The following is a 15,378-nucleotide window of genomic DNA, read 5'->3' on the forward strand; positions in this document are numbered from 1 at the left end:
AGAGATTAGATATAACACTGTTTTAGGAAGCATCATTAGCAACACAGCAGAAAGCAAAAATGCCAAGTAGAACATTATCCTGATAACACTGCCTAACATTTGGTAGCATCTCATCCCAAAAAAAACAAACAAACAAACAAACAGAAAAAAACCAAACACAGAACAGACCAGTAGCTGTAGTTTTGTGTTTTGCTGAACTAGCATCTTCATTGGACACTTTGCAGGTCATGCATTTTCCTTTCCAAGGATCCAGACAGAGACAAAAACATGGAAATTTATTCTATATTTCATCTGTGCATTTATATTTGTGATTTGAGCTTTTTATTTTTTAAGAAAAGTGTGAAAAGGTGGAAAGAGAAAGGTGAAATAATTGTAAAAACACACAAAGAATGGGATGTGCGGACTACAAAAGCCAAATTGGTGATTTAGAAATCCAGTCCGGACACTTTTTTAGGTCCAAAAAAGAGGAACGTGTGGAGACAAATGGATCCCTGACAGAACCTCTCAGTTAAAACCAGATAACCAAACTTGGAGCTCTCTTATTTCGGACACAGTATGAGCGGAACGAGTTCATTGGAAAATTTTGCTTGGAAAATTTAAAGATAAAAGAGGAAGAGGATGACCATCAACAAGGAAGCCATTCATTAGCCTAAATACCCAGGACTAAAAGACTAAAAAATATTCTGGAGAAACACCATATACACGATCCTCAGCACTTAATAATAAATAAAAACACACCACAATTCTTATTAATCAACAGATTTTATTTACAGAAAGAACAAAAGTATGTGGGCTGTTTCCATGTCATTCAAAAAGCAGGTAATCTTTCTCCCCTTTGGAAAAAAAGGAATTTACATACAGTAAATTGAGACGATATTGGAAATGGAGATAGAGCATTCATTGATTGCAGCAGGCTCCTGCGCACCCCACCTCAAAAACACCTCAGCATTCGCACACTGCCGGTCCCAACTCAGCCTATGTTTGCAAAATAAAGGCTGAAGAGCAGAAAACATGAAACTGAATCTCAATGCACTTGACTGTGTCAGACACAGGAAAAAGAGCACATCAATGAAGTCTGGGGAGTGCAATTAGTACAGCAATGGCATGAAAGAAAAAAATAAAATACTAACACCGAATACAATAACAGATTTGTTAAACTAACATGGTAACATCTTACATTTCACCTGCAGTCAGGGAAAAAAATAGAGAATAAAAGCCTATGTTAGAGTCTACACGATTAGCAGTCACAATAGTTAACGTGATGGAGAAAGGCTATACCATGTTACTTCGGTTTAATTCTTTCCAAAATCATAAATTTTGCATCATGTGAATATTTTTTTTAAATGCAATGTTAATTTTTTCTGTTTTACTTCATGACCTTTTATGAGGGGAACGGTTTTATGAAAGGGTGTTGTTCAATAAGCTGTGTCTCAGAAACCAACAGCATCATGAAAGGAAAAACCAAACAAAACAGATTAAAAGAAAATGTAAAAAGTTACCCACCACCCCCCACCCTCAGTATGACAGGACAAGTGAATGAAAGCCACTTTCCCCCTACAGCCTACCAGACCAATGGAAAAAGAAAGCCATGTGAAGAGATCTAAATCCTCTGCCCATGCATTTTTGACAGTAGTGAGTTAGGACAAAGATGTTTTATCTTTTAAATTACAAATTAAATGCATTGCCATTCTTCATTTTTTTCTTTTCTTTAATGTATTTTTGACAGTTATTATAACATTTTCCCCGTGTCCTTTAAATGCAAATGAATATGTCTTGGCAGAAGAGGAGCTGTGTTCACACTTGACTTCCACTGTTTCTTTTTCCTTGTTTCCTCTCTTGTTTTCCTAGACTTCAATATTGTTCCCAGCGTAAAGCCTGGTCCATGTCCGGGCTGAAACACACAAACAGAAGCAGCATTAACATAACTCACACTCTGGCTAGACTTACAACATGAATGTAACATGACTCATCTACCTGGAACAGCATGTTAAAAGATGACTGATTTATTGTGTGCCTTCTTGTCATCAATTACAAATAAAGCTGAAGCGCTGAGAGCCCTGAATCAGTGATGAATTACCAAGCACAACTGGGGTTCAGGTTTCTTTCTTTAGGACGCTTATCTAACTTCAAAACTGTCAGAATTTACTGATATTACTGTTTACTTATGAGAAGCTGGAAGTAAGGATGCTCAACGCTGAGCTGCACTGCACTCGTCAAAGTGCAGGTGATAAAATGCATACGGCAGGCTCCCCACATGTTGGAGGGGACGTGGGTTAGCTTCGTTCTCCTCAATCAGAGCAGGGATCGGCATTGGTGGAGAGGAAGCATGACGCAATTGGACGCGCTAAAAGGGAGAAAAAGGGGAGAAAATGCATAAACAAAAATATATAAAAGCAGATTTCCCAGCACCCACCTGTTTCTATGGCTTGAGCTTCGTTGGTCTTCCACTGCTCTGCAACATCATTTGCTAGAGGATCATCAGGGTTGGGAGCGCTTAGTAATGCCTGGATTGACAGCAGCACTGTGCGGATCTGCAGGGCTGGAGACCACTTATCTGAAAAATATTTTAATAAATAATACAGCAAATGAGCAACAAAAATAAATGATGTAGTATTTTAGAGCAGCAGGATATTTTGGTAATACTGCCATGTCACAATTATTTAACCACTACATAATATTGCTGATCATAAAACCTACTGCTAGTCTGTATGACCTAAAGTTGGGTTTTAGGATTAAACCACTGGAAACTCCATAACAACCATTACTTTGCTTCAGGAGTAATGTGTTATATAAACACCACACAAAAATGTGTTTAGGGTGTCTTGCAAACTGTGCGAAAAACTAAGCAGCTCTACGCTGAGAATAGAGATTTCAAGGACCCTAAACATTCATAGAAACAAGACTTCCAGTATTGTCTGGAAACCTGCCTGACTGAGAGAAAGCCCAACATTTCATTCTGAGATGTTACAGCAAACGACTTACAGGATGACCTGATGGAGGCTGGGAAAATGTGTCTCTGGTAAAATAAGATTATCACTTAACAATCAAGGAGTTCTTGGACTCCAGGACACACACCACCCTTTAACCAAATATCACAATATAAGAATTATATACAATATAAGGTGTTTAATTTTTAATGAGACACTTTATTTTAAAAATTGGCATGATAACATAATTTTCACTGTCATTTAAGTATTTGCATAATTCTGGTAAGACACAAAATATATACGTTTTTGCAAAATAAAACAATCATTACTTAAATGATCATTTATTAATATTTAATGTTTTTTAATAATACTAATGTAGAAATCTCTGAAAAACCAAATACAATGGTATTGGTAAAACAACTACATCCAAGCAGGTGCATCAAACACCTAAGACAACTGCACCAGTCTGGGCTGGTGTCCTTGTTTGTGTTTATATCTCTCCTCTGAACTATTAAGACAAACCCCCTGCAATTCTTAACAGCAAACACGGCAGACTACTGTGCTAAATGTCCAGCATTGTAATATCTCAAAACAAACAAATATTTTCAATGTTCTCATAATGTTTTAAAACGTTTGCTTTGTCACTTCACTTTTACCAAAGGTGGAAAAAAGGTGGAAACAGTTCAGTGTTTGCTTTGCAGCCAGCGTTCAAGGCAGAGTGCACCATTACAATACAGGCATCCCCCAGTTTACGAACGTTTACTTTACACCATTTCACAAAAGCTATATTACTACGGACATGTTTTTGCAAATTGAGAAATTCAAAGAGGATTTTTGCTTTCATGTGAAGAGCGTACAGCATTAGTTTTGCAGCAATCCATTACAGAAGTGAAACTACACCACATTGTTTCTACTTATACTACTTATATAAATACTACTGTATTTCTATAATTTCTGCTTTTAACATTTTTATTTCTACTACTTTTTCCCTTTTAAAAGAATAGTAATTGCTTCTTCACATTGCGGCATTTTCGCTAATCAATGTTTTCATAGGGACACCGTACTTTAAGATAGTTGTGTGTGTGTGTGTGCGTGTTAAGTATAAATTATCACAAAATATAAAATGTGCAGATGTTTCCTGTTGAGAATGTGTTGACTTATGACCGAAACAGAATTTTACCAGAGATAAACAGTACGTACAAGGGATGTTTGTGTTCTATATGCATAATTATTATTTTCTATATGTATAATCATTTTGGTAAACCAGCTTACATTATTATGAATAAAATCATTAAAACATGCAGGTTTACTATTTGATTATTACATGCAGCTGTTATAGTACTGGAACAGCATTATCTTTACTTTGCTACACCAAGTGTTAAGCAGTCGTCTAACAGAACCCATGAACAATACTAAAGATGCATTAAGGGAGGAGCTGCCTCTCCCAGACAGGCTGTTCTTACATTAATAAATATATTGCTGGTGCAAAGGTGCAATTCTGAAGGTCAATCTGGCCTTATACTATCAGACATGGTCGAGTGTGCCTGTGGAGTGAACCTGACACTGTATGGTAGTGGGCAAGCGTATTAGACAGCTGAGCCACCAGCGTGCTGAGAGTTTTCCAAGGTTTGTCAACAAAGAAAGCTTGGAACGTCACACTGACCAACTGTTTCCCTATGTACATCCACTTTCTTGTTAAGTGCAAAAGTGAAGTGTTTTTCCTAAAACCCACTTCTGTACCCCACACTCCATGTAGTGCACTAAGTAGTCTTTATGAAGTAATTCCAAATTCATTGGAACGGCCTAGCTACTGAAATGTACTCTCTTTGTTGAGGCAGGAAGGCCATCCAGCTTCAAATCAATGCCAAATCATGTCTGGGCTCTCTATACACTGTATAAGCCTGCCGTCTGTCTACATGTGTTTGTGCATAACAGGTGTAGCCTAATGGTTAAGGACTAGTAATCAATAGGTCGCTGGTTCAAGCCCCACCACTGCCAGGTTGCCACAGTTTGGCCCTTAACCCTCAATTGCTGTAAGTCGTTTTGAATAAAAGCGTCTGCTAAATGCTGAAAATGTAAATGCATAACAAAACTTCCTTTCAGTCCGGTTTTGTACATGCTGCCTGTGGCTTTTCTTTCCATTGCCACTGCAAAATGCAACCTCTGCATCTGGTCAAAGAGAGCCAGCCTGAGTGGGGGATCTACATGGGGCTTATAGTGACTTTATACACAGTATGGCTCTCTTTAAAGATCCACTACTGGCTGTTGTACACTTTTAGATCACGGGATGCTGATGGTTTTAGTTGGAGCACTGAAATGATGCTATCGGTTTGTGTTTCTCATGATCTTTCTCCTCTTTAAGTGACATTAATCATGACATTCTATTACAACCTTTGCAATTACAAAAATAGACATCTGGTTATTTTCTAAAGATTACTGTCCATAAACAGTATAATGTTTAACAAGCGTTAGTCTTGCAAAAAACTGTCTCGAGAAAACAAATGACAAACAACCTTCAGAATAATTTACATGTTATCTGGTGACTTATATCCATGCTAGATTACACTTACAACTGTTGTCTGAAGCCCTGCTGTACTGCACCCAGGGGTTTCTGGTTTATTCTTGACCGGGATAAAATAGTTGATTAAAATGAAAAGGAAAAAATGTGTGGATATATATGTGACAAGATTATGAACGTCACTCACCTTTCAAGATATCTAGGCATATTCTCCCCAGCTTGTCTACGTTAGGGTGATATATTTTGGTCATGAAGCGTACTTTCGGAGCTGCCATGGGGTATTCTTCAGGAAGAAAGAGTTCAAGTTTAAAAGTTCCTCCCTCAAAGGGGGAATCTTGAGGTCCAGCAATGACCACATGGAAGTAGCGAGCGTTCCCCTCGTCAGGCTCTGCTTTAATGCCTGGCACAGGCTCTGCCAAGAGACGCTGGGTTTCCTACACAAACATGGAGAGAAAGGCAGTTAAGGTGCTGTGCTTTTGGCTAATTAGCAATTACACTTATTATTAACTACCTGATTAACCTAAAGAAAACCTGATGATGCACCTCTGCAAGTGCAGCTCACATGTAATATAGATAAACAGGTATTATTATCCTAATTACAGTGTATCACAAAAGTGAGTACACCCCTCACATTTCTGCAAATATTTTATTATATCTTTTCATGGGACGACACTATAGAAATAAAACTTGGATATAACTTAGAGTAGTCAGTGTACAACTTGTATAGCAGTGTAGATTTACTGTCTTCTGAAAATAACTCAACACACAGCCATTAATGTCTAAATGGCTGGCAACATAAGTGAGTACACCCCACAGTGAACATGTCCAAATTGTGCCCAAAAGTGTCAATATTTTGTATGACCACCATTATTATCCAGCACTGCCTTAACCCTCCTGGGCATGGAATTCACCAGAGCTGCACAGGTTGCTACTGGAATCCTCTTCCACTCCTCCATGATGACATCACAGAGCTGGTGGATGTTAGACACCTTGAACTCCTCCACCTTCCACTTGAGGATGTGCCACAGGTGCTCAATTGGGTTTAGTCCATCACCTTTACCTTCAGCTTCCTCAGCAAGGCAGTTGTCATCTTGGAGGTTGTGTTTGGGGTCGTTATCCTGTTGGAAAACTGCCATGAGGCCCAGTTTTCGAAGGGAGGGGATCATGCTCTGTTTCAGAATGTCACAGTACATGTTGGAATTCATGTTTCCCTCAATGAACTGCAGCTCCCCAGTGCCAGCAACACTCATGCAGCCCAAGACCATGATGCTACCACCACCATGCTTGACTGTAGGCAAGATACAGTTGTCTTGGTACTTCTCACCAGGGCGCCGCCACACATGCTGGACACCATCTGAGCCAAACAAGTTTATCTTGGTCTCGTCAGACCACAGGGCATTCCAGTAATCCATGTTCTTGGACTGCTTGTCTTCAGCAAACTGTTTGCTGGCTTTCTTGTGCGTCAGCTTCCTTCTGGGATGACGACCATGCAGACCGAGTTGATGCAGTGTGCGGCGTATGGTCTGAGCACTGACAGGCTGACCTCCCACGTCTTCAACCTCTGCAGCAATGCTGGCAGCACTCATGTGTCTATTTTTTAAAGCCAACCTCTGGATATGATGCTGAACACGTGGACTCAACTTCGTTGGTCGACCCTGGCGAAGCCTGTTCCGAGTGGAACCTGTCCTGGAAAACCGCTGTATGACCTTGGCCACCATGCTGTAGCTCAGTTTCAGGGTGTTAGCAATCTTCTTATAGCCCAGGCCATCTTTGTGGAGAGCAACAATTCTATTTCTCACATCCTCAGAGAGTTCTTTGCCCTAAGGTACCATGTTGAATATCCAGTGGCCAGTATGACAGAATTGTACCCAAAACACCAAATTTAACAGCCCTGCTCCCCATTTACACCTGGGACCTTGACACATGACACCAGGGAGGGACAACGACACATTTGGGCACAATTTGGACATGTTCACTGTGGGGTGTACTCACTTATGTTGCCAGCTATTTAGACATTAATGGCTGTGTGTTGAGTTATTTTCAGAAGACAGTAAATCTACACTGCTATACAAGTTGTACACTGACTACTCTAAGTTATATCCAAGTTTCATGTCTATAGTGTTGTCCCATGAAAAGATATAATGAAATATTTGCAGAAATGTGAGGGGTGTACTCACTTTTGTGATACACTGTATATGAGAAAGTAAGACTAAGCACCCTGAACACTGTGTTGGTTTCACACGACAGTGTTTAGAATAAAACCACATAATGGAAAACAAAGTAAATATTGCACCACTGATCGAGTTGCTCAAAAAGCAAGCATTAGAAGAATTCCTGGTCTTTCAATAGATAGGCTACACTAAATCAGCAAAGTAGCCAGGCTGAAGGGATGTGTGTTTCCAGGAATTAAAAAAAACAAAAAAAAAACACTTTAGGGTCCTCAGGAAGTGCAGCGGTAAAACACACTAGCGCACCTGAGCTGACATCTTCAAATCAAAGTTCTGCTAACAGCAGATTGGGCACCTATACGAACAATGATTGGCTCATCCGAGGGTGGATCACCAGAGGGGGTTCCTCATAGCTGATGCAATTACAACCTTGATGAGTTCTGCAAATGCTTTCAATACATGATTTCTGGTTGCGTTTAATCAAAAAAGGAACTGACTCTGAGACAGCTGGGATTATGGCCCCCTTTTCTGTTCTCAGTCATTTGAGTAACAAGCTTCATAACCATTCTCCTCTGCACTGTGCTATTGTTAAGGCCCTACCTAGGTCACGGCCGTGAAAATCGCGTCACGGACCGTGAAACGAGCCATTGTTCATGTAATACAGGGGTTTGGGGCACGAGTACTTGTCTGGTGCGCGCGCGCGTGGCTGACCGGGAGTGGGCATTACGAGATTATTATTATGAACCGGTGGCACACGAGATTGAGCGGTGGATCATCAAGGGGAGGGGGTGGCGAAAGCCGTGCTTGGCATTCACGACTGAGCGCTGTTTCACCAAGGGGAGGGGGGGTGCGGCACGAGGCGGGCGCAAGTCGTGCTTGGCACGCAAAGGGGGGCGCATGCCTAAAAAGGTTGAAAACCCCTGATGTAATATACAATTTACTGTGACATTTTCTTTTGCACAGCATTCAAGTGCCTCATGTTTACTGGTTAATTTGCACTGTGAGGGGGTCGAGCAATCCTACAGCAATTCAGTTAGCAATCTGTTGGTCAAAATGTCCAAGATGTCGAAGTCTAAAGCAGCTGAAAACACAACTCGAGTAACTGAGTTTGGAAAACTCCCAACCAGTTCTGTGGTCACAGAGGGGTGTGTGAAAAACCGTTGCTGGGTGTTCTAGGTTTACATTCAATCATTAAGGCGGGCTGTGCTGTGTGTTGTAGCTTCCATTTATTCTATCATTAAATTCATGTGTGTAATTTAATTAATGACTGCCGTGAAATGAAGAACGGGATAAACTGCCCAAATTTAGGTGTAAAAAGCTTGCAGAGATGTATTCAAGAAAACTGCAATTGCTACCAAAAAGGCTTCTACAAAGTACTTAAAAGGTGTTTGAATACTTTAGTAAATAATACTTACAATGTTATTTTAAAAATTGTAAAAAAAAAAATGTTATTTACCACTATGGATGATAACATGTAGATTGATGGGTCAAAATGCACTCATATCCACGACAATAAAATTTATTAAAATTAAGGAATGCACTGTATTAAAAGGTGAGTGTAAAACAGCTCAGGTGGGATGTTCACATACTTGAGGATTGACAATGTGAGTTGGCTTACATGACGGTCACTAACAGATAACAAGAGAAGATAAGGGGTTGATGAGAATAATTGGAAATGTAACATTTAGTGTAATAATTATTTTAAACTCGGAAAGCCTAGGTGCAAGGCAGGAATACCCAGGACAGGGTGCCAATTCCTTTCAGGGCTTCGGCTATCCACCCAATTTGTACATGTTTAAACAGATTAATATTCTGTTAAGATTTTTCCTGTATCCACATATTTCATTATTCCAATCGTTAGCACTGCAAAATACTGCATTGTTGTTGGAGGCTCTTTCACACTTTTTAAGACTCTGTAAATGTAGAAATTGTGACATTAATAAATCTGAATCTAACTGTGATTGTTGTTGAGTTTTTACACAGACATCACCGGTGGGTTAAACCTGACTGATAGCAGCTGAGGGCGACGCCTTTTCCTCAGTGCCTTACAGTAGCGAAATCGTCTAGTCATTCAGAGTTTCATGACTCACTAAATTCTCCTGCTCTGTCCTGCAATCTAAACCCAGATTACAAACATACACCGCAACAAAAGTTCTAAATCAGGACAAAATTGATTATTTTAAAACACCTGATTACGTCTTTTCGTCGTTTGATTACTAGCTGTCAGCTAAGCTACATTAGCCATCGATTTAAGTGGTATAAACAACGCGGACCTGATTTTATATTTCGTTTCATTAGCAGCTTGAAATGAAAAACTATTTCGCCGTATTGTTATTGTTCAGTAGTGTTTATCTGTTGTGCAGTGGAACTGGATTTTTTTATGACTGCATTTTGCCGGTGATGGTTTGTTACCTAGCAAGGCCTAGCACGAAAATACCAGACCAGCGTGAACCGAGTGCCTGTTCAATTCCAAAAATGCTGAACCGATTCTGATTCAACGTTAAGTAAAGTAAAGAGTCGATTTAACGGATTCGTTTCATCATTACAAATATTACAACAGCAGACAGATGTTTTTGTTTAATATTTATTAAAGAATAATACTATTACATATTATATATTTCTACTTTTAATCAGTTCGAACAACAATAGATCTAAAGACCTTTTTTTCTTTTCCTCTGAACTGACTGAAGTTTGCTGTAATAAGTTTATAGTGATTACTAAAGCTTACATTTATAATGTTTTTAATTATATTGTGTTGTAGGGGGTGCAAACACATGCTTAAATTATAGAATTAACACGAAATCAAAATAAACTTTAATTTCTTAGACATAATTTACTGTAGGTGCAAGTATAATACCAAAAGGTATTAGAACTTTAAAATGATCACGTGTGTAATTTTTAACAGGAGAAAAAAACACATCAGAACTAGACCTGTCCCAATTCTTAAACAATAGTTAAAGTATTTTAAGTAATTGGGATTATTTTATGCAAAGGCAATTCATAAACATCATGATATGGGCAAAACGACAGTTTTTTTTCATATAAAGCAGTGAAACGTTGTGAAAACAATGAAATAAAGTGTTGACCTATGAACTATCTGCTGTTATTACTAGTGAACCATATGTAAATGTGTATACGTTTTTATAAGTATAGTATGAGTATGAGTATAAGTATGTCATGTGGATGACAACTATGACAATCGGACACAATTTTTAAACTGTGACTGTCCAATCCAGTGTGACTCTACAGTTTTGGCACTTTATAAGATACGTCTTAAATGTCGGAGTGTTATGTCACATTAATCCTTCCTTCTGAATGTGTGGATTTGAAAGACCACGGTTGAATTAATTTCACACCGAGTAGTCCAAACAAACAAATTGCAGAATCGATTCACTAGAATCGGCTCCCTGATTAAGCTAGGGCACGATGCAAAGATTTGCAGTCATTTCCCTTTAAAACACTCTAAACTGTGAGATCGAATTGTTATACATATACGCAACGCTGGCATGAGGACTAACTGTACAATCTGACTGATCTGTTGGATAGGATGGCGAGATTTATGCAGTCAGCAGAAAGGTAGAAGCTAGCGTAGCGCACACAGTGAATCAATGCTCAGTCAATGAATGGCAGCAAGTGATCACAAGCTTCCTAGCGTGCTAATTAGCTAGCCTGTCCATCAGTGTTTAAATACTGGGGAATCCGCTACTGATACGTAGATTCTATTTTATACTATTAAACCATTTCAACAGCATTCAGACCCTGCGCCATTTTTGTTGCTCCCCTGCCAACATGCATGTATTTTTAACCCGCCCTTATAAGAGCTAAGACCTAAACGGAAGTCGCTAACAAACACTTAGCAGCTGCAGTAAAAGCTAACCGGTCTGTGCTATGCTGAGTATCGCTAACAGTGGATCGTGCTGCGACTTTAATTCACATAGCAGAAGTATTAGAGTGCACTGTTATTCGCTGTGTGAGTACCTTGATGATTCTGCGGGGCAATCCTGCCATGTTGTCTTGAATGCGGTTTTAGCTTCGACTTTCAGCGGCTCAGTTCCTCACAGAGACGCAGCGTTCACGCCTTCCAGCGCCCTGCGTCACCTCCTAGCCCCCAAGCTGCGCATGCGCCTATTGCGCGTTTCACAGATCCCTGGGACTTGTAGTCTTTTTAAGAATCAGCGTTTCTCCTAGCACAATACGGAAAGTTTCCGTCTGTGACTGAATTATTGTCCTTTGTAAGATCATTTCTGAACATTCTTTTGGTAAAAAAAACAAAACACACAGCAACTCATGTGAATTTGGTGTTGTAGAATATTGTATAACGTCATTAGATAGACAGATAGATAGATAGATAGATAGATATATAGATAGATAGATAACTTTATTAATCCCATAGGAAAAATCAGTTATTACAGCAGCTCCAGTACATTAAAGCAAAAAGTATTAAAGTACAGAGAATTAAAGTACAAAAGTATAAAAGTATAAAAGTAAAAACAGTACAAAGAATTAAGTACACAAGTAATGTTGTACACACTATGTAATTGAATAAATTGAATAAAAAAAGAGTAGTATGTCCTATAAACCTAAGAAGTATCCTGGCATTAAATATTTAGATGAGATATGTAATGTGATATACTAAGCTGTAGTAGTTTTAAATAACAACAGATATGTAGTATAGTCTTTAGATATGTAGTGGCATGATCTCTTAATTTCTTAATATTTTATAGTGACTTCTCTGTGCTTATATAAATAGGGGTTGTTTGACTCACCCATTACAAAGTAAATGAAACAGCAGTCTCTTGCCAAGGTCAGGAAAAATGCAAAAAGGACATTTGAACATGGGTGGAATTTGCCCACATTCAGGTTAGCTTTACATCACTGTGGGTTAAATGCTGACTTTCAAAGAAACAAACCTTTGCTCTTGCTTTATTATTAATATTAATAATACTTCATTATTACTATTATTATTATTATTATTATTATTTTTATTATTATTATTGATAATGATAATAACAACATTATTCATAGCAATATACTACTAGTACTACTACTACTACTACTGCTGCTAATGTTCGATCCCCAGGTGGGGCGGCCCGGGTCCTTTCTGTGTGGAGTTTGCATGTTCTCCCCATGTTTGCATGGGTTTACTCCGGTTTCCTCCCACAGTCCAAAGACATACAAGTGAGGTGAATTGGAGACACTAAATTGTCCACAACTGTGTTCGATATAACCTGATGAACTGATGAACTTTGTGTAATGAGTAACTACCGTTCCTGTCATGAATATAACCAAAGTGTAAAAACATGACGTTAACATCCTAATAAATAAATAAATAATTAATCTACTACTACTACTAATAATAATAACTTATGGATGCTCTGTTCCGCTCGATCCTCGATAAGGTTTCTTGGGCCTGAATGGCATTACACTGCCACCTCCTGGCCATAAGTGATATTTACCGATTAGCGGTCCTAGCAAAGTCCAGTTCAACAGTAACAGTTCATCAGTCTATATGAAGAGTGTGTAGAGACACTGCAGAAAAGGAGACAGACAGCTCAGAAAAGATGCAACAGTTTACCACAGGTACACACAGCAACACTACAGATTTTAAACATGTATATGATTTTAATCATAGTGTATTCTTTAGAAGCTGTCAAGCCATTTATTCAATTTTAAACATGCCTGTATCAGCTGTTCAATACTTGTAAAACAGTTTTCTTAGTAATATAATAAAAAAACCTTTTATTTGTATCAATTTTATCATTTTTAAAATTGACAAATTGTAACAATTTTTGCATTTATTCTTTTGTATACTTGTGGAACTAGGGACATTAATTAGTAAGAACAGAAAATATTAAAACTAGGGCTAGTAAAACATGACATTAAAATCCTAATAAATAAATGAATGTTTCTGTCTGTGACTGATAATAAGAAACAAAACAGTGCAAACACTGTTTTTTATGTCTAGCTCTTGACTATATAAACATTGCATAATTTTATTTAATGCATTTCTTGGTATTATTGTCATTTGTTCATTGAAAGATTGTGTAAAACCTTTGAATAATACTATAATTACATTTTAATAACTATTACCATTTCCCATGCTTAGGTTCATTCTGGAGCCTCACCAGAAATGTGTTTAGTCTTGCAGTCTTGCTTGCCCGCGGTTCAGCTGTGTCAGAGCTTCCCATATTAGTTCCATGATTACCAGCTGGCATCTAGCATTCTCTGCCACACGCAGCAGTAGTGTACTGGGTGGCTCTCAGAAAACCTTGACGTTCGACCGCCTCCTTGTCAACGTGGGTGGTGACTTCAACCCAGACACAGGTCTATTTCGTTGCCGGGTGGCCGGTGCCTACTACTTTACCTTCACAGTGGGGAAGTACCCAAAGAAGTTGTTGTCAGTCATGCTGGTAAAGAACAGACAGGAAGTGCAGGCCATGGCTTATAACGAATCCAATAAACAAGGCCGGAAAGTGCAGAGTCAGAGTGTTATGATCAGTTTGATGCCCATGGATACAGTATGGCTGCTGGTGCAGCAGAGTTCAGACTATGCCCTTTACAGGGCCCTGTACCCTACATTACTTTCTCTGGATATCTTATTAACCCAGAGAACACATCCACCATGGGATACCTAAACAACCACCTGTATCCGCCAGAACTTCGCTCAGACTGCCATCGCTCTCCAGAACACTTTGAGGAGCTCAGGTCTGCGTTTTCAGTAGCTAGATCATCATCTGCACTGGGAAAGACCCGCAGACATGAGAAGAGGGTGGCATTGACGTTTGATGTAGAGTATGTGAACATTGGTGGCCATTTTAACAAGTCATCTGGGCTCTTTACATGCCGTGTACCAGGGGTGTACTTCTTTGCGTTCACTGTAGGGAAGCATCCCAAGCGAGCATTGTCGGTAAAGCTAATGAAAGGCAGCGGAGAGGTGCAGGCCATGGTGTTTGATGAGGACACATCCCGGAAAAGAGAGATGCAAAGTCAGAGTCTTCTGCTCTTACTGAACCAAGGAGACACTGTCTGGCTGTACAGCCAGCAGGACGAGCGTTACGGTGTGTACAGCAACCAGGGACGCTACACAACTTTTACTGGGTTTCTAGTGTACCCCCTTTTAGATTTCAATAGCTAGAAATGATCTGTGAATGTTTAGGCCTTATTTTCAAGCTCACATTCAACCAGTTTGTAGCCTAACACTGATAAATACACATGTTCTAATTGACCTCTTAGTGACAGTAACTATAAAAAGAAAATAGAGTAATTGCCCTTGCTTACCATTGTCTTTCACATTCATTACATTAACTGATTTTAGGTTTTTTAACAAATCAAATAAAAAGCATGAGTAAAATTAAGCCAGTTAGCAAATTGTTAACAAATAGATTATAAACCCTAACTGTAACCCAAAACCCTAACAACAAAGTCAGGCAGCCACCTAAAATCCCACAAGAACTAAAAAAGAAAATGTTGAAATACAGCTGCCGTAAAATACTCCAGGACTCCACTGGACCACAGTGACAGTTATTATCTAAAAACAGTTAATGTTTACAAAGGTTTCTTGAACAAATAAAATTATATTTTACTAAATTAGTTTTTCCCTGATTTACTGTTATGATACTATGTTTTGTTTAATAAACTTAAATAATTTACTTTTACAATAACAGAATAATAAGATGCAATAACAGAGACAGTCAAAAAAAGGGCACAGTTACTTTTTACACCACTTTAGATGAACTTAAACATGTTAACAAAGACATAGTGAAGA

At 38.8% G+C, this 15,378-nt stretch overlaps 2 protein-coding genes across 2 annotated transcripts; one reads left to right on the plus strand and one right to left on the minus strand.

The window, feature by feature from the left end:
- Positions 1-743: 743 nt before the first annotated feature.
- On the minus strand, positions 744-11,721 carry ube2na (ubiquitin-conjugating enzyme E2Na). The gene is made up of 4 exons (XM_063004197.1): positions 11,592-11,721; positions 5,633-5,879; positions 2,414-2,554; positions 744-1,891 (listed from the first exon to the last, which is right to left on the minus strand). The coding sequence occupies exons 1-4, from the start codon at positions 11,619-11,621 to the stop codon at positions 1,845-1,847; spliced, it is 465 nt and encodes a 154-aa protein (XP_062860267.1). The 5' UTR covers positions 11,622-11,721; the 3' UTR covers positions 744-1,844.
- Positions 11,722-13,810: 2,089 nt separating this feature from the next.
- Positions 13,811-14,748, plus strand: c1qtnf13 (C1q and TNF related 13). The gene is given in 2 exon segments (XM_063004348.1): positions 13,811-14,177; positions 14,180-14,748. Coding segments are annotated over 2 exon segments (936 nt in total).
- The last annotated feature ends 630 nt before the right edge of the window (positions 14,749-15,378 follow it).

The sequence above is a fragment of the Trichomycterus rosablanca genome, chromosome 11, assembly GCF_030014385.1.
Source record: "Trichomycterus rosablanca isolate fTriRos1 chromosome 11, fTriRos1.hap1, whole genome shotgun sequence".
NCBI lineage: Eukaryota > Metazoa > Chordata > Actinopteri > Siluriformes > Trichomycteridae > Trichomycterus > Trichomycterus rosablanca.